At 36.8% G+C, this 21830-nt stretch overlaps 1 protein-coding gene across 3 annotated transcripts in view; it reads right to left on the reverse strand.

The window, feature by feature from the left end:
* The window catches only part of LOC135114948 (cubilin-like), a 226195-nt gene that overhangs the window by 164269 nt on the left and 40096 nt on the right, over window positions 1-21830 (reverse strand). For all 3 annotated transcript variants that reach the window (XR_010275724.1, XR_010275725.1, XM_064031254.1), the window contains exons 12-28: window positions 21564-21738; window positions 19851-20035; window positions 19311-19473; window positions 18906-19096; window positions 18035-18191; window positions 15555-15742; window positions 8992-9163; window positions 7684-7912; window positions 7099-7232; window positions 6456-6642; window positions 5951-6114; window positions 3901-4082; window positions 2215-2374; window positions 1536-1732; window positions 937-1105; window positions 658-839; window positions 25-193 (exon numbers count right to left, since the gene is read on the reverse strand). Coding sequence is in view for 1 of the 3 variants with exons in the window: in XM_064031254.1 (XP_063887324.1) it covers window positions 25-193; window positions 658-839; window positions 937-1105; window positions 1536-1732; window positions 2215-2374; window positions 3901-4082; window positions 5951-6114; window positions 6456-6642; window positions 7099-7232; window positions 7684-7912; window positions 8992-9163; window positions 15555-15742; window positions 18035-18191; window positions 18906-19096; window positions 19311-19473; window positions 19851-20035; window positions 21564-21738 (3004 nt within the window). In the remaining 2 variants the exon portion in view is untranslated. The remainder of the gene's footprint in view (window positions 1-24; window positions 194-657; window positions 840-936; window positions 1106-1535; window positions 1733-2214; window positions 2375-3900; window positions 4083-5950; window positions 6115-6455; window positions 6643-7098; window positions 7233-7683; window positions 7913-8991; window positions 9164-15554; window positions 15743-18034; window positions 18192-18905; window positions 19097-19310; window positions 19474-19850; window positions 20036-21563; window positions 21739-21830) is intronic.

Below are 21830 nucleotides of genomic sequence, written 5' to 3' on the forward strand. Positions count from 1 at the left end.
TGATGAAAAAACATGAGAACAGACCATCATGGAGAGTGATGTAAGAGATGTTGAATCCCTTTCCTCTTGCATAATGGTCACTCTCAAAGGAGATGAAGGCATGGTTGCCCTGGGTGGTGACAGTAATTGGGTGTGTCTGGTGATGGCACAGAGAAACCAGGGATAGGGAACTGTTGTCTCTGCCACCATACACCTGAAAACAGAAACAAGAAAAATCACATCGAAAATGAAACACAATAATTTAAACAACTAAGTATAAACAAATAGCGGAGAAGGTAAATAATTTAATATATAAAATAGAGTTGTTGTCCCTACAGCAATATACTTGCATAGAAAATAAATGTTTAAACCTCTCAATAGTAAGAAGACAAATAGGAATGGAAGAAAACAAAATGAAAAGGAGGATATAGAATCATGGAGTGAATGTTGTGAATGTAAGAGAAAGGGGAAAAACAGTGTTGCAATACCTGAGAGGGTTAAAAGTGCATAACAGTTAAGTGAAATGACAGAAACAAAACAAGATACATCTTTCACTGCCATCCACTTGAGGCAGTTTCAAGGATGGGCATCAGAGCAAAATAGATTAGAATAACAGCACAAAAGAACAATAGATAAGTTAGATTATGTATAGGAGAAAATGTATATTTGAGGACTCACATGAAGAGCATCATAAACACAATCTGTTGCACTCTCAATGTCTATTTCATTTATGGTGATCTGGATCCTTGTGCCTGGATCAGTATGGATGTGCCACTCACACACTGTGTCTCTTGGGTAGGCATTGGGATATCCAGGACTGGTGAAGGTTTCTGAGGGCTTGGTCAACTCTCCTCCACACCCTAGTGGTAGTCATATAAAGATTATACATTTATAATTGACACATAATATTCTACACACAAATTATTTCTTATTTAAGCTACCATTTACAAGACTCACCATTAACAATCCACTCCAGTCTGAAGCCATTCATGGCCACACTCATGTCACTGATAAAATTAATCTCTAGAATGTTATTACGGGCAGAGGTGGCAACAGGGGGTGGCAGGCGGCGGCAGTAGTGTCCCAGCTGATTTCTGGTACCATATAAACCTTGAGCCTCCCGTATCTGTAAAACAACCATAAATACATATATGGTGAAATGATGCAGACATAAACTGATGATAACCTATATATTAATTAGGGCATGACAGACTGGTGGATACATAGGTTTAGGAGAATTAGAAGAGATCTTTGATTTATGTTGGTGGTTAAAAACTGAAAAAGATACCACTTCAAGGAGAATGTCCAAAAATTAGTAAAGTAATATATAACGATGAATGGATTACATATAGAAGGTTCATTGATTTTTCTTAATTTCTAGATAGCGAAACAACAAATAAAGATAATGGCAGAAAACATCAAGTTAGGGATAAAATAAGAAAATAAGAAAAAGGAGTAAGAAAACAGGAATAAGAAAAGATTCTGCTATTGTCACCACTTTGAATTCCAAGCTCATAACACCAAAGCAAACATAGTGATATGGAAATCCAACTCACCTCCACAAAGTCATAGTAACATTCACCAGTTTCTTCATTCATTGAGTCCTCCAAGACAAAGTCACTAAAAGAGGCATTGATGGAGTTCCCTCGTGGTGCCTCAATAATCCATGTGCAGTTACGATTGTGAGGGTATGGATCAGGGAAGTTGGGAGTCGTGATCACCCCTCGTGGTCCACTCAACCTCTGATTACATTCTATGGGTAATAAGCAGTACAATTTGAGAGAGCTGTGCCAGAATAGTGAAATATGAATGCTTTCTGCCTGAAAATATAGTTATGGGTAACATGCAGTGGGTAACTAGTAAGAGTAATAATGAAACAATGAAATATGGGCAAACTAAATACAACAGAAATCTCAAATTTAGTTAATGCAATATAAGCTGTGTTTTGCATTCTGTTATATGTCATCTATTACTTATACCTGTGATTTTTTTGTGTGTGATTAGGCAACATTCATTTAAAATATTAAAATCTGACATACACTACTAATGGTGAGGAAACTACTGGATATTCCCTCAACAAAAACTATGTGAATTTATGAACTCATTAAATAATTCTGATAAACAGTGCAAAAAAAGCTAAGTAATAAATACATGTATTTTCCAATAGTGTAACATATCACAATGCAATATCATTTTAAGCTCATCTGCATTTACTGGACGTTTCATATTACTCACCAGTCACATACGTGGCCTTGAAGCCCCTGCCATTAACATGTGTATCAGCTCTGAACCTTATCCAAAGGGTGTTGGAGGTTGAATTGATTGCTATTATGCCTTGCCCCTGAGAGCAGTACTTTCCAATGAGAGGTGCATGCTGTGTACTGCCATCTCGTACCTGCCATATGAAGGATGAAGATATAAAGGAGGATGGGAAAATAAGAGACCAAAAATACAATAATAGTAATAACAATAATAATAAAAAGCTATAAGCAAGACATTAAAGTAGTAGGTATTTCTGAGTGATGTAAGCAAAACAAAATTATTAAAGGGGGGATTAAGTATGATGTTGAAAATAAAATTACAACCAACAATTTTTCATGCACAGTAAAGAGGCAATATAATGCTTAGTAAACACTTTTAAAACCTTTTGAAGAGAAAAGAAGATAAAAATAAGGAACAAAGTCCTATCAAACTACAGTGCTACTGTGCAGACTAAAAAACATGACACCAAGAGATTAAGTAAAAATATAATTATGTTGCATAGATGGACAGAAGGCCAATATTGCTGTATATAGAATGCATATGCTTGGGCCACAGAGTTTGTTGAAGTGGCATCTGTGTGTCAAATTGCCATGTCTATTTTGTGAATGAGGTGAGGTAGCATTATTCTGAGTATATGTGAGTGTATGAGTCAGCATAGAGTTTTATCTGTATAAGCTAGGGTACTGTACGAGTATTTACCTAGTTGTATTTACCTAGTTGTGTTTTACAGGAAAAGAGCTATGCTCGTGCTGACCTGTCTCCATACCTATAAGCATCCAGCTTAACTTTAAATTCATTAATATTTTTTGCTTGTACCACTGTTTCATCTAAGTTGTTCCATATTTCTATGCTTCTATTTGGGAAACCATATTTCTTGACATCTCTTCTACTTGCTGTTTTCTTCAATTTCACTCCATGTCCTCTTGTATCTCTTGAGTCCCACACAAATAAGTCTTCTCTGTCAACTTGATGCTTACCCTTTAAAGCTCTGTATATAGGAATCAGGTCTCCTCTTTCTCTTCTCTCTTGTAATGATGGAAGCTTCAATCTCCTTAATCTTTCTTCATAAGTTAAATCTCTCAAACTTGGTACCAATTTGGTTGCAACTCTTTGGATCCTTTCTATTTTCCTTATTTCCTTTTTATTATGGGGTGACCAAACAATTGTGGCATATTCCAGTTTTGGTCAAATCACATATTCCATCAACTTTTTCATCATCTCTTCATCCATGTAAGCAAATGCTCCTTTCACGTGCGTGCGTGCGTGCGTGCATGCGTGTGTGTATGTGTGAATTATTGTCTAAAAAATTATGCATTGGCAATGTTTGAGATGAGTGGCTGGGTGAATTTGGATAGGTAAGATCCTACCAGGTTAATAACAATTATATGGGTAATTAGATGACAATAAATAAGCTGAATGGCAAAAGCTATTCAGAAAACTTAAACTAATAAAGAAAAGAATAAATTACAAAGAAAAATATGACTAAATATCCAGAAAAACCATCCAGAAAAAGTATCTCACCTACATGCAAATTTATCATGTACTGCAAAACCACATTACCTTAACATTCACTTACTTTCTTGCTCCACTACACAACATAACCTCATAAGAGCATTTTAACAATAAACAATACATCTTCACTTCATCATTGCATCTCACCTCCACAAAATCATAAGTGCACTCATTTGAGGCTTCCAAGTCCATGTCAGTGAAGTGAAGTTTGATGAAAGATCCCTGAGCCACACGGATGGTCCAGTAACAGTCACTGAGGTGGCTGTAAGGCTGAGGATATCCGGGAGAAATGATGCCACCAGTCACTCCTGTCACCAACCCTCCACAACCTTTTAAATAAAATCATGTGTTCTTTTTAGATTTACTTTCATGTTTTATTTTTATCTTTAAAAACTTATGAATCAAATTCAGGTAATCAAAAAATTTGGATTGTTTTCTGGCTAATGTTTACTTCAGTAACCCTCTCTAACCTTACAACTCAAATTAAGAGTTTTATGAGGCTGCTTTAAAATTTAGGTATACACCGGGTATTCGATATATGCAAGTTCAAAATATGCAAATTCTATCAAATGTGACTAGTCTAAATGTGCTAAGTATTCTAAATATATGAGAAAAATTCTCTATTATGTGAGTAGTGGTGGTGGTGGTGTGACTGGTTGGTGAGGTAGGGTGGCCAACACACACTAGAAAGAAGTGGGTGCAAATATTTTCCCACTCTTTCCTCAGACCAAACACAGGTCACAATTTCTAATTTTTTGTTTGTTCACAATGTCTTTCCATATTATATTTAGCAATTTATCTTTACTAATGTGTTTTACTGTTGCTTTAGTGCTTTATTTATTGTGAAACAGTACCAGAACAAATATTTAGAGGGTTAAAAAATGGGTCATGGAACATAATCCCCTATAATTAATGGGATGATAGGTTCGATTATATGCAGATTCTCATTATGTAAGCTTTTTTTTAGCAGAATATAACCCTTGCATATAACAAATGCCTGGTGTACCCTTAATTCTCAGTCATCTTATATAATAAAACACTGTCTGCCTGTCTGTGTATGTGTGGGTGTGTGGGTGTGTCTGCTTTTCGGGGAAAAACCACTGATTGATTACAGTGAGATTTGGCAGGGGGTTGCCCTTGATCCAGGGAGTGACATAGGTTATGTCTTAACTACTTCCAACCCAAAACCATTAGATTATTCAGGCAAATCTGTCACTGTAACCCAATTCTTGATGGTGGCACTCATTCAGGGGACACATTCTTAATGGCTAACAAAAGAGGTTATGCGCAACAGAAAACAGATGTATACTTTAGGTTAATTATAGAATAAACTTTGTTTGCTTAATGCCTCTGCCAAACAAATGACTGACTTAGGGTGATAAACTGTGCTTTTGGAGAGCCAAATTTTACCTGGGCAATGCTGGGTAATTCTGCTATAAATGGAGCATTCATTGTCAGCTTGGAGTTGAATCCCATCAACCTACCGATTCCTTCAGTGTGTGGTCAAATTTTCTGTGATAAATTTTGTCCAGGCAAGGCTGGGTAATTCTGCAAGTCTTAACTAAATCAGAGTGGTTCCTAAGATTGATTTCAGGTTAATGCTTCACTTTAACATTTTCTTTCAAACTCAATAAAATTGAAGAGTATAGTATTTGAGACTGATCATTGGATTATATTATACTTCTACCATTGCAATCTTTCAAACCTTTCAAACCAAATTTGGTTGATTTTTTGCTTCTGTCACTAATATGCACATTCCTAAAACTACCAAATGAGGATTTTCTATAAGATTACATGTCTATAAATTTACATAGAAAATTTATAATCTAAAAACATAACAGCTTTTCACGATTAAAAGAAATTAAATATAATCAAATGCAAATTAGGGAACAATAAATTAAATAAGCAGAGTAGATTAAAACTATTAAAGGAAAATGGCTGCCTGCTGATGGAGCTTGAACTCAGGATCTACAGCATCCACTTTTGACTGCTAACCAGTAACTCATCACCTCCCATAAACCTTACTTACCTGCACCATAAAACAAACAAATACATACACACAAAACTAACTAACTAACTAACTAACTAAATAAATAAATAAATAAATAAGTAAATAGTAAATGAATTAATTACTGAAAAATAAAACAATAAAAATTAAACAAAATAGAAACATTACTCCAATGGCAGAGAGACAGACCTAAAGTTGTTGAGTCCCACTGTAACTTGAAGCCTCGGTAGGTCACAGAGTAATCAGTAGTGAACTTGAGGTAAAGCTGATGACTGTGAGAGTATATATCAGGTACTGTTGTATTCATTCCACACACCTTTCCAAGCAGTGGTGAGGTGGCATATCGACCATTTCTGAGAGAGGGTGATATGCAAGAATGAATAAAAGACTAAAGGCACATACAGAAAAAAATGCAGACATACATAAAGAAAAATGTAAATACAAGGAAGACTTGCAACTAACTGCTGTATACTAAAGTATGTGCATATGAAGTAAGTGCCACACTAGCCATTCACCCTTCCCTATTACCATACTGTGCATAATGTATCTATCAAAACTTGTGACAGCACTGCCACATCACCACAACTGATCTATGAAAGAGTAAGCATAGGACTGGGGATTAATAGTTTGGTAAAACCATTGAGATTTAACATTTATTTTTACTTTTGTGGCAAATATACATAAGTTTCCATACCTGACCTCAAGGGCATCATATGTACAGTGTGTAGAAGGTTCCACCTCCATATCCAGAAAAGTGAGGTGAATCTGGTGTCCCCTGACAGCAGTAATGGTCCACTCACATGTGCGAGAGTGAGGGTAGTTGTTCGGGTAGTTAGGGGAGGTGATGATACCCGTCTCAGTATGGTAGTGACCCCCACATGCTGTTCAATACACATATAGGCCCTAATTTGAATATCTGACCTCTTCTTTACAAAATCACAATGCCCTATGCATGCTTCCAACAGTATAGATGGAATAACATGAGTACAATACCAAGATTATGATCATAATAATTTTCCATAGTATCAAACACAGTGATTGCAAATGATTGAAAAAGCAACATTTAAAATGCAAAAGCAAATTTAACCATAATCAAAAGGAGAGGGAACACAGTGTGAGGGAAATGAGGAATCATTTTACAAGGTAATCAAATTGAAGTTTTCTTAGTACATGGACACCATCAGAGGAAGAAGAGTTTGACTGTTGGGTCTTTCCACTTTAAAACAAGCTTGAGTACAGCAAAGATACTAAGAAAATGGGAATATTTCAGGTACTAGGCAATATGAAAAAAAAGTTTCTTAATTTGAAAAAAATAAATAAATAATAATAAAACTTGCCTCGAGTGGCATCCAGGCCATGATAGACTGCAGAGAATCCATCATGATTAACAGATGAATCTGAATGGAAGTGGATAGTGACCAGGTTGTCTGAAGACGTCATGATAGGTGGAAGAGCGGAACCACAAAAACGACTGTGAAAGAGAGAGGGCTGTTGACCTTTGTAATAATATTTTTTTTATTTAATTGGCTGATATATATACATAGTCTATAAAAATACAGACATCTTATCTGCAATTATACATACTTTTATGCAATGTAAAGCTCATTCAATATGTCTGGCAAATACATGAATTTATGAGTTGATATCAATAGGACATTTACATCACAAGAATGCTCTTTAGGTTACAATCTTAGTCAGTGAAGACAAACAGAAGATTGAGGTCCATGACAACATTATTGTTAACACAAGATTATCAAGATCAACTAATATTCACTTCAGTTAGCTACAGTGAACACTTGTGGCTCCAATGGTAAAATGTAAGTATTGAATATTCTGTTGGGCTTAATCCTCAGCTGCTCCCTCTCATGCTTAACTTTTTATATTAACTTCTCATTGCTCACAACTGTGAGGAATTACAATACCTGCCCATGCGTCCACTCTGACCAGGAATGGAGGAATTATCAAAGATTTCTATGTAATCATATTGGCAGTCAGTGTGGTGCTCTAAGGAGAAAGACTGCCAGGTAATCTGAATAACATAGCTGGGGGGAAGGTCCAATACCCAGCGGCAGTCTGTGTTGGTGGGGTAAGTCTGGGGGCTGTTGGGAGAAGTGATCACTCCTGTTATTGCAGTGAGCACTCCACCACATCCTAGAGAGAGGGAGAGAAAAAAAAAAAAAGACATTTACATCAAGGATTTCATAGTTACAAGGGATTTAGGTACAGTGATTGAAGCAGTACATCTTTTCTCTACCTGAGATTGACTGGGTTTTGTAGGGATGGATTAATAAAGTACAGAAGAGTGAATAAGTAAGAAACTAAAAATGTGTAATAAGAGAGCGTGATGTGAGATTAGACACAAAATAATACATAATACCAACCCCATAATCTCTTGTCTCTCTTTAATATAAACATTTTCATGAGCATTTACCTGGCAATCTAGTTTAGGAAGCATAAGAAGTATAAAGAGGGACAGAAGAGCAAAGGAGGACAGAGAAGGAGTAGGAAGAAGTAATAAGTATGTGAGGTACTGACAGATTTTGAGCAAGATTCAAGGTGAACTGAATTGTTAGGTTTATTTGCAACACTTAAAATGAACCATGAGGAATGTAAAAAATGTGATCAGAATCAGTACTTGAAGTTTAGTCTTTTATTTACTTGATTCATTCTGCTGCTTGTAGTGGTGATGAAATAAATTAGTCCCCTTTATAATCTAAAACTAATTCCTTAGTTAGTAGGTAAATTTTCTCATTTTTTTCCCTTCTTCATGATATGAATGAAAAATATTCCAAGTGGTAGCATACTGATCAATTTCACTTATCTTTTTAAATCATATTGAGTATAGCCCCAAAGGCATAGACATTTGCCAGAACAACCAAAACAATGAAAAGTTGAAATAGATTCTAGTCTATCTATTTATCTACAAAGTAGCTCCTTTAAAAAACACGCACAAGAAGATTTTCCATGTAGCTTGTGTATATGTTTCAACCTGCACACTTGAGCCTTCTTGCTTTCCCATCTCCCTGCATCTCAAGAATTCAAGCAGTAAATCCTCATTAATATGTTGTGATTATACAGGTGTGTGATTACAAAAGCCATTAAAAAAGCAAGAAGGAAATACTTGGATAGCAAGAAGTGGAGACTCTTCTGCCTTGACCATGCCCTTGCAGGACACTTCCAGAGAGAGTGAGACATTAGAGATATAGATAGGTAAATTGGTGGAAACTTACTTGTGTCAATTGTGGAGTAATTTGCAACAAAACCACGGTCATGGATGCTGCCGTCTGTCCTAAACTTGATCCACATATAGTTATGTGTGGACACAATTGGGTTTGGACGGTGAGTTTCAGGACCACAGTAACGGCCCAGTGATGGAGATGTGTCCCGCCTACCATCGCGAAGCTGATGAATATTGATGGTGTTTTAAACACAATCAGTACAAACATCCTTACTTTCTTCCTCTACAGATGTTCATGCTAATATCAAATTGTAATCACATTTACATTTACCAAGCATGTAGGTTTTTCTTGTACATTTACATGATGTCACAAAAAAGAAACACAAAAATATAAAAATCTATCTACACTATACCAGGCCAACATAAAATCAAATTAGCATATACAAGGCATCCATAAGGAAAAATGGATGTACATACACATACATACACAAAATAATACTATGATGAAAATATAATGTACACAACAAAAATAAGCACTTCCATTAACATTTCATCACAGACTAAACTAACATTACATGACCAGTGCCACTGCTACCATTATACCACAGAGTTGCAATTGCCACATCTTGATGGACAGTATTCATCACCATCAACAATTTTTTTCTCTTATTATATACAGTGGAACCTCAGTTACTGAACGTCTCCCTTTCCGAACAACTCGGTTTTCAAACAAAAAATTCAACTCATAATTGCTTCAGTTGCCATACTATAATTCGGTTTTCAAACAAAATTACTTTTTTTTTTTTTTATGTAGGAAGGATACTGGCCAAGGGCAACAAAAATCTAATAAAAAAAAATGCCCACTGAGATGCCAGTCCCATAAAAGGGTCAAAGCAGTGGTCAAAAATTGGTGGATAAGTGTCTTGAAACCTCCCTCTTGAAGGAATTCAAGTCATAGGAAGGTGGAAATACAGAAGCAGGCAGGGAGTTCCAGAGTTTACCAGAGAAAGGGATGAATGATTGAGAATACTGGTTAACTCTTGCGTTAGAGAGGTGGACAGAATAGGGGTGAGAGAAAGAAGAAAGTCTTGTGCAGCGAGGCCGCGGAAGGAGGGGAGGCATGCAGTTAGCAAGATCAAAAGAGCAGTTAGCATGAAAATAGCGGTAGAAGACAGCTAGATATGCAACATTGCGGCGGTGAGAGAGAGGCTGAAGACAGTCAGTTAGAGGAGAGGAGTTGATGAGACGAAAAGCTTTTGATTCCACCCTGTCTAGAAGAGCAGTATGAGGGGAACCCCCTCAGACATGTGAAGCATACTCCATACATGGACGGATAAGGCCCTCGTACAGAGTTAGCAGCTGGGGGGGTGAGAAAAATTGGCGGAGACGTCTCAGAACACCTAACTTCATAGAAGCTGTTTTAGCTAGAGATGAGATGTGAAGTTTCCAGTTCAGATTATAAGTAAAGGACAGACCGAGGATGTTCAGTGTAGAAGAGGGGGACAGTTGAGTGTCATTGAAGAAGAGGGAATAGTTGTCTGGAAGGTTGTGTCGAGTTGATAGATGGAGGAATTAAGTTTTTGAGGCATTGAACAATACCAAGTTTGCTCTGCCCCAATCAGAAATTTTAGAAAGATCAGAAGTCAGGCGTTCTGTGGCTTCCCTGCGTGATATGTTTACCTCCTGAAGGGTTGGACGTCTATGAAAAGACGTGGAAAAGTGCAGGGTGGTATCATCAGCATAGGAGTGGATAGGACAAGAAGTTTGGTTTAGATCATTAATGAATAATAAGAAGAGAGTGGGTGACAGGACAGAACCCTGAGGAACACCACTGTTAATAGATTTAGGAGAAGAACAGTGACCGTCTACCACAGCAGCAATAGAACAGTCAGAAAGAAAACTTGAGATGAAGTTACAGAGAGAAGGATAGAAACCGTAAGAGGGTAGTTTGGAAATCAAAGCTTTGTGCCAGACTCTATCAAAGGCTTTTGATATGTCCAAGGCAACAGCAAAAGTTTCACCAAAATCTCTAAAAAAGGATGACCAAGACTCAGTAAGGAAAGCCAGAAGATCACCAGTAGAGCGGCCTTGACGGAACCCATACTGGCGATCAGATAGAAGATTGTGAAGTGATAGATGTTTAAGAATCTTCCTGTTGAGGATAGATTCAAAAACTTTAGATAAGCAGGAAATTAAAGCAACAGGACGGTAGTTTGAGGGATTAGAGCGGTCACCCTTTTTAGGAACAGGTTGAATGTAGGCAAACTTCCAGCAAGAAGGAAAGGTAGATGTTGACAGACAGAGCTGAAAGAGTTTGACTAGGCAAGGTGCAAGCACGGAGGCACAGTTTCGGAGAACAATAGGAGGGACCCCATCAGGTCCATAAGCCTTCCGAGGGTTTAGGCCAGCGAGGGCATGGAAAACATCATTGCGAAGAATTTTAATAGGTGGCATGAAGAAGTCAGAGGGTGGAGGAGAGGGAGGAACAAGCCCAGAATCGTCCAAGGTAGAGTTTTTAGCAAAGGTTTGAGCAAAGAGTTCAGCTTTAGAAATAGATGTGATAGCAGTGGTGCCATCTGGTTGAAGTAGAGGAGGGTAAGAAGAAGAAGCAAAGTTATTGGAAATATTTTTGGCTAGATGCCAGAAATCACGAGGGGAGTTAGATCTTGAAAGGTTTTGACATTTTCTGTTAATGAAGGAGTTTTTGGCTAGTTGGAGAACAGACTTGGCATGGTTCCGGGCAGAAATATAAAGTGCATGAGATTCTGGTGATGGAAGGCTTAAGTACCTTTTGTGGGCCACCTCTCTATCATGTATAGCATGAGAACAAGCTGTGTTAAACCAAGGTTTAGAAGGTTTACGACGAGAAAAAGAGTGAGGAATGTAGGCCTCCATGCCAGACACTATCACCTCTGTTATGCGCTCAGCACACAAAGACGGGTCTCTGACACGGAAGCAGTAGTCATTCCAGGGAAAATCAGCAAAATACCTCCTCAGGTCCCCTCAACTAGCAGAGGCAAAACGCCAGAGGCACCTTCGCTTAGGGGGATCCTGAGGAGGGATTGGAGTGATAGGACAAGATAAAGATATGAGATTGTGATCGGAGGAGCCCAACGGAGAAGAAAGGGTGACAGCATAAGCAGAAGGATTAGAGGTCAGGAAAAGGTCAAGAATGTTGGGCGTATCTCCAAGACGGTCAGGAATACGAGTAGGGTGTTGCACCAGTTGCTCTAGGTCATGGAGGATAGCAAAGTTGTAGGCTAGTTCACCAGGATGGTCAGTGAAGGGAGAGGAAAGCCAAAGCTGGTGGTGAACATTGAAGTCTCCAAGAATGGAGATCTCTGCAAAAGGGAAGAGGGTCAGAATGTGCTCCACTTTGGAAGTTAAGTAGTCAAAGAATTTCTTATAGTCAGAGGAGTTAGGAGAGAGGTATACAGCACAGATAAATTTAGTATGAGAGTGACTCTGTAGTCATAGCCAGATGGTGGAAAACTCAGAAGATTCAAGAGCGTGGGCACGAGAGCAGGTTAAGTCATTGCGCACATAAACGCAGCATCCAGCTTTGGATCGAAAATGAGGATAGAGAAAGTAGGAGGGAACAGAAAAGGGGCTACTGTCAGTTGCCTCAGACACCTGAGTTTCAGTGAGGAAAAGAAGATGAGGTTTAGAAGAGGAGAGGTGGTGTTCTACAGATTGAAAATTAGATCTTAGACTGCGAATGTTGCAGAAGTTAATGAAGAAAAAGTTGAGGGGGGTGTCAAGACACTTAGGGTCGTTGACAGAAAGGCAGTCCGACCTGGGGACATTTATGGTCCCCTCCCCAGATGGGGACTCTGAGGCTGGTGTAGGAGTCGCCATGATTTTAAAATTTTTTTTTGAGTGAAGGGTGTGTGTGTTATTAGGTGCTTGTAGTTTTGTGTGGAGGAAGAGAGTTGTCTTTAGAGGGCAGGCTGTGACTGCCCCCTTGTGTTGTGAGACACAAAGGGAAATGTTCAGTGAGGTCACAGCTAGGTTTAATGATAAGTTCACAGCACCCCCTGAACAGTGCTTTAGACCTCACTGGGAGTAATTATCGTTTTGGCAGGTGTCTACTGCCTCCTCCTCCTTGATATCAAACAATACAAGATATTGCAAAAGCTGCCATTTATAACTAATTTATAGTTTCTATATTTTTTTTGTTTTGTTTTTGTATATTTGGAGGAAAGAGATAAAGGGTAAGAGAGTAATTTAATCTTTGAAATAAGTTAAATGTGATCTCACTGAAGAACCTGGGTTCCCGTATCATGGATTTTCATCTGCTAATGTGGAAATACTTTGACATTTGGCAGTTGAGCATGGAATAAATCTCCATATCCACACCTTCCAAGAAACTGTGAATATGAAAAGATATATGTACTAAAATTATGCAAAATTCATGTTAATATACAGTAATGTGTGTGTGTGTGTGTGTGTGTGTGTGTGTGTGTGTGTGTATATATATATATATATATATATATATATATATATATATATATATATATATATATATATATATATATATATATATATATATATATATATATATATATATATATATATATATATATATATATATATATATATATATATATATTGAGTGTATAAATGGGCAGATTTTCTCTTGTACATATTTCATTGAAAGTGATACTTAGTTCAGCATTTATGATTTTCTTCATGATGTTTTCTTTTTCTAGAAGGAGTGTCTTATTCTCTTTTGTAAGAATATTGATGATTTTCCCATAGGATATCATCTTCGCCAGATCGTGATTTTGGGTCCTTGACCCTTCTTCAGTGGCAGACGAGGTTGTTGTCTTCTCAGAGGTTGTGCAGGGAACGACAGGCCAGTGCCGCGGGCTCCTTTTATACAGCTGCCTTGGGTCTGGGCTTGGGCAGCTCGGCTTCTGATTGGCTGGGAGCAGCTGGGTTTAGGCTTCACTTCATACTTGGGAGTGCTTGTAAGTCTTGGTTCTGTATGTTAAGCTTTGGCTCTAAGTTCTTGATATGTAGGGCTTCTAAGATGGGGAGGCATCTGTCGTCCTTGCATGTGGTGATGATCTCCGTTTGTTCTTCAAGGTATTTTCTATTGGGTGTGGTTTTGTGCACTTGGGTCATGTGGGTCTTGGGTGCACCTGATGTTAGGTGGTAGCTGAGTCTTCTACTTAATCACATTGTCGTCATGCCCATCTTAGAAGCCCTACATATCAAAAACTTGGAGCCAAAGCTTAACATACAGAACCAAGACCTACAAGCGCTCCTGAGTATGAAGCGAAGCCTAAACCCAGCCACTCCCAGCCAATCAGAAGCCGAGCTGCCCGAGCTCAGACCCGAGGCAGCTGTATAAAAGGAGCCCGCAGCACTGGCCTGTCATTCTCTACACAACCTCCGAGAAGACAACCTCCTCTGCCACTGAAGAAGGGTCAAGGACCCAAAATCGCGATCTGGCGAAGATGATATCCTATGGGAAAATTATCAATATTCTTACAAAAGAGAATAAGACACTCCTTCGAGAAAAAGAAAACACCATGAAGAAAATCATAAATGCTGAACTAAGTATCACTTTCAACGAAATATATATATATATATATATATATATATATATATATATATATATATATATATATATATATATATATATATATATATATATATATATATATATATATATATATATATATATATATATATATACATATATATATATATATATATATATATATATATATATATATATATATATATATATATATATATATATATATATATATATATATATATATATATATATAACTGTCACAGTAATGTTAACTTCCTGTAATTAGCATACATTTCTCCTTTTAGATTTAGCAGCAAATTCCATGTAAGTGTAGGAAAACAGACATCACTGAATTGGCAACTCTCAGTATTTCACACAGTGATGTGTAGAAATACAGTAACCCTGTGAAGAACCTCAATGTAAACAAACAAAGTTCAGTACTCAGGACTAATCTGTGGCTTTCTCTATGACCCACAATGCCATCCCTACTACACAACTGCATTTTCCCAGTAGTTTTTCCCAGCAACAAGATGTCTAAGTGTTATGATCACATTCATTTTGGCAGTGAAAGGTTACTCCTCTCTGTGTCACTCTGTGAGGCTTCTCTCACTTGACTGGTGACAAAGAGAATGCCTACATGGTCTAATCAGTATCTTTTGATGAGTTCTGTGTCACTAAGTTAATTCAATACATCCTTTCTGGATAAAAATTTCCAAGCTGGAGATATTGTGGTGCAGCCATCTTAGCAGTGGGCACATTGGTCATTACCCACTAAGACATGGTGGACAGGTGTCTGGGAAAAGATTCATCTATTTTATATTGATTCTTATGAGGAAAATAGTTTCAGTTTTCGAACATTTTGTATTTTGAATGGCATTCAGGAACGAATTAAGTTAAAAAATGAGGTTCCATTGTACTTACAAAGTGCATTCCTGCAAGTAGCAACACCAGTCACATTATCTACATCACTAGCTGAAATACAATGCATCACCAATCTCACACTATCTTCTTCACCACATTACCATCACAAACATCACACTATTCCTTTTGTCATCTTAACTCACCTCCACATAATCAAACAAGCAGTGTCCCCAAAATGAGCCTTCAATGTCAAAGAAGGTAAAATTGAGGATAATGGCTTTCCCAACTGGCTGACTAATGAGGTAAATACATTCCCGATTGCCTGGGTATGGCTGTGGGTTGTATGGGGAACGAATGAGCCCCGTGTCTCCCGTGAACTCTCCACCACAAGCTGAAATAGTCATGGGTTTAAGGATTTATTACATTTATCTTCCAGAGCTGGGACAGGAAGATATGAAGTTCTACAAGCCCAGAGTACACCATTATTGCAGTGTTTATCTGAGGGAGTTTTATATTGTGATGAAAGAATATGATAAGCTCCAGAAATCAGTGAAAAATTAATCATAAGTTATATAACATATAAATGAAATGGGGAAAAAATTAAACATTAGTACATGTTCTAAAGGTAAAAAATACATATACTTTTACAAAGAAATTATTATTATCTTATGTTTACTGATGAAGTTTCACCACCATATGGAGCTAGAACAAATTCATATTTATGTAGTATATTTTGATTCTGTGATAATAGGGTGCTTTGTGATATATTTATTATTGAAATACCACTAACCATAAAAATATTGTCTGTAACTGTGCTCAATTCTGCAAAGCTGTAGCTAGCTCATGTGATACAAAGAACCAATGTACCAGCATCATGCTGGGTGAGACACTTGGTGGACCTGACTATGCTCCCTATATCTCTTCATGCTGTATGAAGCATTTCTCAGAGGCAAATATGAATTATTCAGGCTCTGATAGAGGTTCTGATAGGTTTAATTATGCTGGGTGGAGTATCTCTGGTTCTGAACAGTGAATGCCCCAAAAAAGTGCACGTACCCCTCTGCTTCATTCTCATAACCAATATATATATATCTATCTATATATATATATATATATATATATATATATATATATATATATATATATATATATATATATATATATATATATATATATATATATATATATATATATATATATATATATATATATATAATGGTACCTTGGTATATATCCACTGTGGAATAAGTCCAACTTGGTATATGACCTTTGTTTGGAAAATTACTTGTGTGCTAGAACTTGTATAGGTCAAAATGAGTGGCAACACCACGCACTACCCTTGTTTACCTCTCTCAAGACAGTCATGACTACCCACAAACATCAGTACGCCATTCAGTGAATAACTTGCGCTATAACTGTGAATTTCCACATGATTTTGTGATTTTTGCATGAATTTTTAGCAAATTAATTAACTATAAATTCTAAAAAAGTTAATGACTCTCCTTCCAAACAATAACATCTCTTCCTCCCTTCTCAGCACCATCCTAGTATGTACTCCACTCTTCTCAGCACAGTAAAGTGAGGTTAAATTTTCATTTATTTCATTAATTGCTTTTGTATTTACCATATCTGATGGCAAAAATCTCCCCATGTCTTATATGCAAATGTGAGGCCTCCATAAATTTAATTTTGAAATCACCTTCACCCATACACCTGAACATTTATGCTACCATATTATAGGCAAGGGTGCTACATCATACTTTTCAACCATAATATGATGTAAGGAAATGTTGAAAAAGAAAACACAGCTCTGATCAGTGACATGCAAAATTTGTTGTTTACATCTCAACAGCTGGGCTGCATTCTTTGCCTCATCTCCGACACTAGGCCACTGCCTCTTTTTTATTACTGCAATCATGTAGGATATTTTTATTACTGTGACTGCTTGCTTTTTGTTCAGCTGTACTACTAGCTTGCTTTAAACATTACATGCTTAAATACATAAAAAAAAAACTTTTCCTGAATCTCCCGGTGAAATGAGGGTGCATCTTATATGACTGTGCATCTTATATGTCATCAAATACAGTATGTCTTTCATTATTGAGCAGTGTTTTAATTGTTTTATACAACCCCATTAATGTACTGTATAATATGCCAATAACGAGGATTTTTTCATGGGAACGGATTAATCATTTTCCCTTTATTTCTTATGGGAAAAGTTTGTTTGGTATATGTCCTATTTGTTAAAAGTCCAAGAATCTGGAGCGGATTAAGGATGTATACCAAGGTACCACTGTATATATATATATATATATATATATATATATATATATATATATATATATATATATATATATATATATATATATATATATATATATATATATATATATATATATATATATATATATATATATATATATATATATATATATATACACAAAACATGTATGCACCCTTTAGAACTTGATAAATTACATTTATATTCCACGGTAACCATTTTAACCCAAAATTCAAATTGAATTTACCCACACAAATATTTTTTTAAAATTACTTGTTAGCAAATAAACTTGCACACAATGTCTTCATTTCAGTATTTCACTTCTGCAACTCAACCAATTAAACAAAACTCAGCTGAAATCTGGGCTGAATCAGACTCCAAGCTGCCCAAGTACTGACTCACCCACTTGGTACAGTGCCCTGAAGCCCGGACGTGACACCGAGTAATCTGAGTGGAAGAGGATGTACAGCTGTCGGCCAGTTGATGCCACAGGGGAGGGCAGGTCAGTGCCACATGCTCGCCTCACAAGGGGACTGTCTGCACTGCCACCATCTCTTATCTAGAACCACAGCATACTAGTTCAATACAATACCATCTTCATAATGTGAGTCAGACTCAGCCTTTACAATACACAATGAGAAAGTATGCTGAGACTCAAGGGCATTTGACTGTAGGTCCATCATCTACCTTTAGAGGTATCCATTAACCATTCCATCATTAATTTATGTATCATTATTTGCTATAATCATCAGTATTCATTCTATTAATTTTATATATTTCCCATCATTATATCTTGCTCATTATTTATTTACCACTTTTAATGTACTGTCATTATTATCTTTTATTATATTATTTTTTCCTCCTATTGTACTCTTTACCTTACTCATTTTTTGCTATCACTTACTATCATGATTATTACTTAACCTGTTATTTATTTATTTTTTCCTGCTATGATCTTGCACAATGTCCATTTCTAATAACATGTATTACTTACCATCACCATCATTATTATTTACTATTTTCATTTATACATTACTCCCTCTATACTCATGAACATTACCCATTTCTAACAATTATTTGCAACAATCTTATATTATTATTATTATTATTATTATTATTATTATTATTATTATTATTATTGTTATTATTATTATTAATCATCATAGTAGTAGTAGTAGTAGTAGTAGTAGTAGTAGTTGTGGTAGTAGTAGTAGTAGTAGTAGTAATTTTATTCACACTATTTACTTCCCACAATGCACCATACAGCTCCCACCTCTATATAGTCCCAGCGACAGGCATGGTGGGATTCCAGGTGAAATTCAGTAAAATTGAGCTGCACCGTCTCTCCAGGGGGCACTCGGATCACCCACTCACAGTGAAGGTTGTTTTCATAGGAATCAGAGATTGTGGGAGCTGAGAATTCCCCTTGATCACTGGTGAGGAGGCCACCACATCCTGGGATTCCTGACAACAACCAATGCTGCCCTTCAGAAATATTTTATAATTCTTACCCTTCCTCACATATACACAGTGACATTCAAGAAAACTAAGCAGAAAAATACTATGATGCAAATTAAATGTACATGGGATATAGCAAGAAAATACATAGAAAAATAGATAATGTAGTACATATTACAAATGATGCCAAAGTTCAACCTCACCAAGTACAGTGTCTTACCTGGCTCAGCACTGTAAGAAATTAGAAAACCAGTGTCAGAGAGGGACAAGTCTGAGTGAAAGTGTACAAAAGCCTCTGAGCCTGAGGTGGTAAGGGGTTCAGGTGTCACAGAGGAGCAATACTTCCCTAAACTGTGGCCATTCTCTGTTAGACCATCACGAATCTAGGAAGCAGAACAAGACACCCATTACCATTTCTTGTTGTCTTATGTACTCAAAAAAGACATTCTGTATCAAGAAAAGTGACATTTCAATATCTTGAATATAAATCATAGCATTCCATGAGGAAAGTAATTTAGATGTTTCAATTAGTGTGTATCACAGCTATGATGATTTTAGAGGCATTTTTTTCAGTTACAGGTATAAAAATATGACATATGTATAATGTGCAAGAACAAGGAATAATATTTTAAATATATTTTGCAAACATTCTCTCTCTCTCTCTCTCTCTCTCTCTCTCTCTCTCTCTCTCTCTCTCTCTCTCTCTCTCTCTCTCTCTCTCTCTCTCTTATTACTGAGTGAGTCAAAAGCTTCAACTGACCTCCAGGAAATCAAAACTGCAGTTTGGATGGTGCTCTAACTGTAGAGTTGGAAAATGAAATTTGATTCTCTTTCCTGGCGAGACAGTGATAGTCCAGTAGCAGTCTCGATCAACAGGATAGTGGCCTGGGTAGCCAGGAGACTTGAAGGACCCATACTCATGACCATGCAGATCACCACCACACACTTGTAGGGAAAGAAAGTAAATGTAATTGTGAAATTATTTTGATTATGCAAAGATGAGGCATACAGCAACTAGATGCCAGCTTCTGTATTTCCCACTTCCTATGACTTAAATTCTTTCAAGAGGAAGGTTTCAAGACACTTTTCCAAATCTGAATAATCATTTTCTTCCTTTTTCTTTAGGGACCAGCAGTTTAGTGGGCCTTTTTATAGAGAGTTTTTGTAGCCCTTGGTCAGTGTCTCACTTACATAAATAAAAGACTAAAATAGCACATGGGCAAGTTAATTGTTGAGACATGAAATGACTTTGGTAAAAAAGAGAAAATGGACAACATAAACATAACTAAATTTTTAAAAATTAAAAGGACACAAGTTCAAAGAAAATCTCAGAAGAAAATATAAAGCTACAAATAAGAAAGCATCTGGAAGGGAGTTTAGGTGGACATTCATCAAATGCACAACAATTTTTTTTTTTTTTTGAAAACTGAAGGATAAGTGTCTTGAAACCTCCTACTTGAAAGAGTTCAAGTCACAGGGAGGAGGAAATACAGAAGCAGGGAGTTCCAGAGTTTACCACAGAAAGGGATGAATGAGTGAGAATGCTGGTTAACTCTTGCATATGAGAGGTGGACAGAATAGGGATGAGAGAAAGAAGATAGTCTTGTGCAGCAACCCCATGGGAGGAGGGGAGGCATGTAGTTAACAAGATCAGAAGAGCAGTTACCATGAAAACGGTGGTAGAAGATAGCAAGAGATACAACATTTGTGGCAATGAGAAAGAGTCTGAAGACTGTCAGTTAGAAGAGAGGAGTTAAGACCAAAAGCTTTTAATTCCACCCTGTCTAGAACAGCAGTATGAGTGGAACCTCCCCATACATGTGAAGTATACTCCATACATGGACAGATAAGGCCCCAGCACAGAGTTAACAGCTCGGGGGGTGAGAAAAACTAGTAGAGACAACTCAGAATGCTTAACTTCATAGAAGCTGTTTTAGCTAGAGATGAGATGTGAAGTTTCCAGTTCAGATTATAAGTAAAGGACAGACTGAGGATGTTCATTGTAGAAGAGGGGGACAGTTAAGTGTCAGTGAAGAAGAGGGGATAGTTGTCTGGAAGGCTGTGTTGAGTAAATAGATGGAGGAATTGAGTTTTTAAGGCATTGAACAATACTATGTTTGTTCTGCCCCAATCAGAAATTTTAGAGATCAGAAGATGATTAGCAAAATAGCAAATGGAAAATGCAAAGATAAAAAAAATAAAAGACAAATTACTAACAAAATACACAAAAGAAATGGAAAGACACTTGAAGTATACCAAATGAAAGAAGAATGCATTTACGGGTGCAAATCAGTTCACATTATGTTAAGCAGAGATGATGGCTTGTAAAATAAACCTTTATGTGACACCAATGAAGGTCTCTATAAACAGATCTATGTATAACAGATAAAAAGCAGTAACTGTTCAAAATGCATTTGTCAGATTAGTGGGTGTCTTTTTAAGGATGATATAAAGATAGCTATACAAAACACACCTGGATCAGTAGCATTCCAAATAAAGTTGAAACCATATCCAGCCATAGAATGATCGGAGCGGAACCACAAATACACTGCATTATGGGTGGTGATGATTGTGCCATTGCTACCTGGGAGAGAGGTGCCACAGTACCGTCCAATAAGGTGATTACGGCTGCTGGGTCCATCATGGATCTGTTGTACCATAAAACTATGTAAATCTCTTCCTATACCTGGTGCTATGGGTGGAAATAGTATACCAAAATAAGAAAACACTCTAAAGTGAT

The sequence above is a fragment of the Scylla paramamosain genome, chromosome 28 (assembly GCF_035594125.1).
Source record: "Scylla paramamosain isolate STU-SP2022 chromosome 28, ASM3559412v1, whole genome shotgun sequence".
NCBI lineage: Eukaryota > Metazoa > Arthropoda > Malacostraca > Decapoda > Portunidae > Scylla > Scylla paramamosain.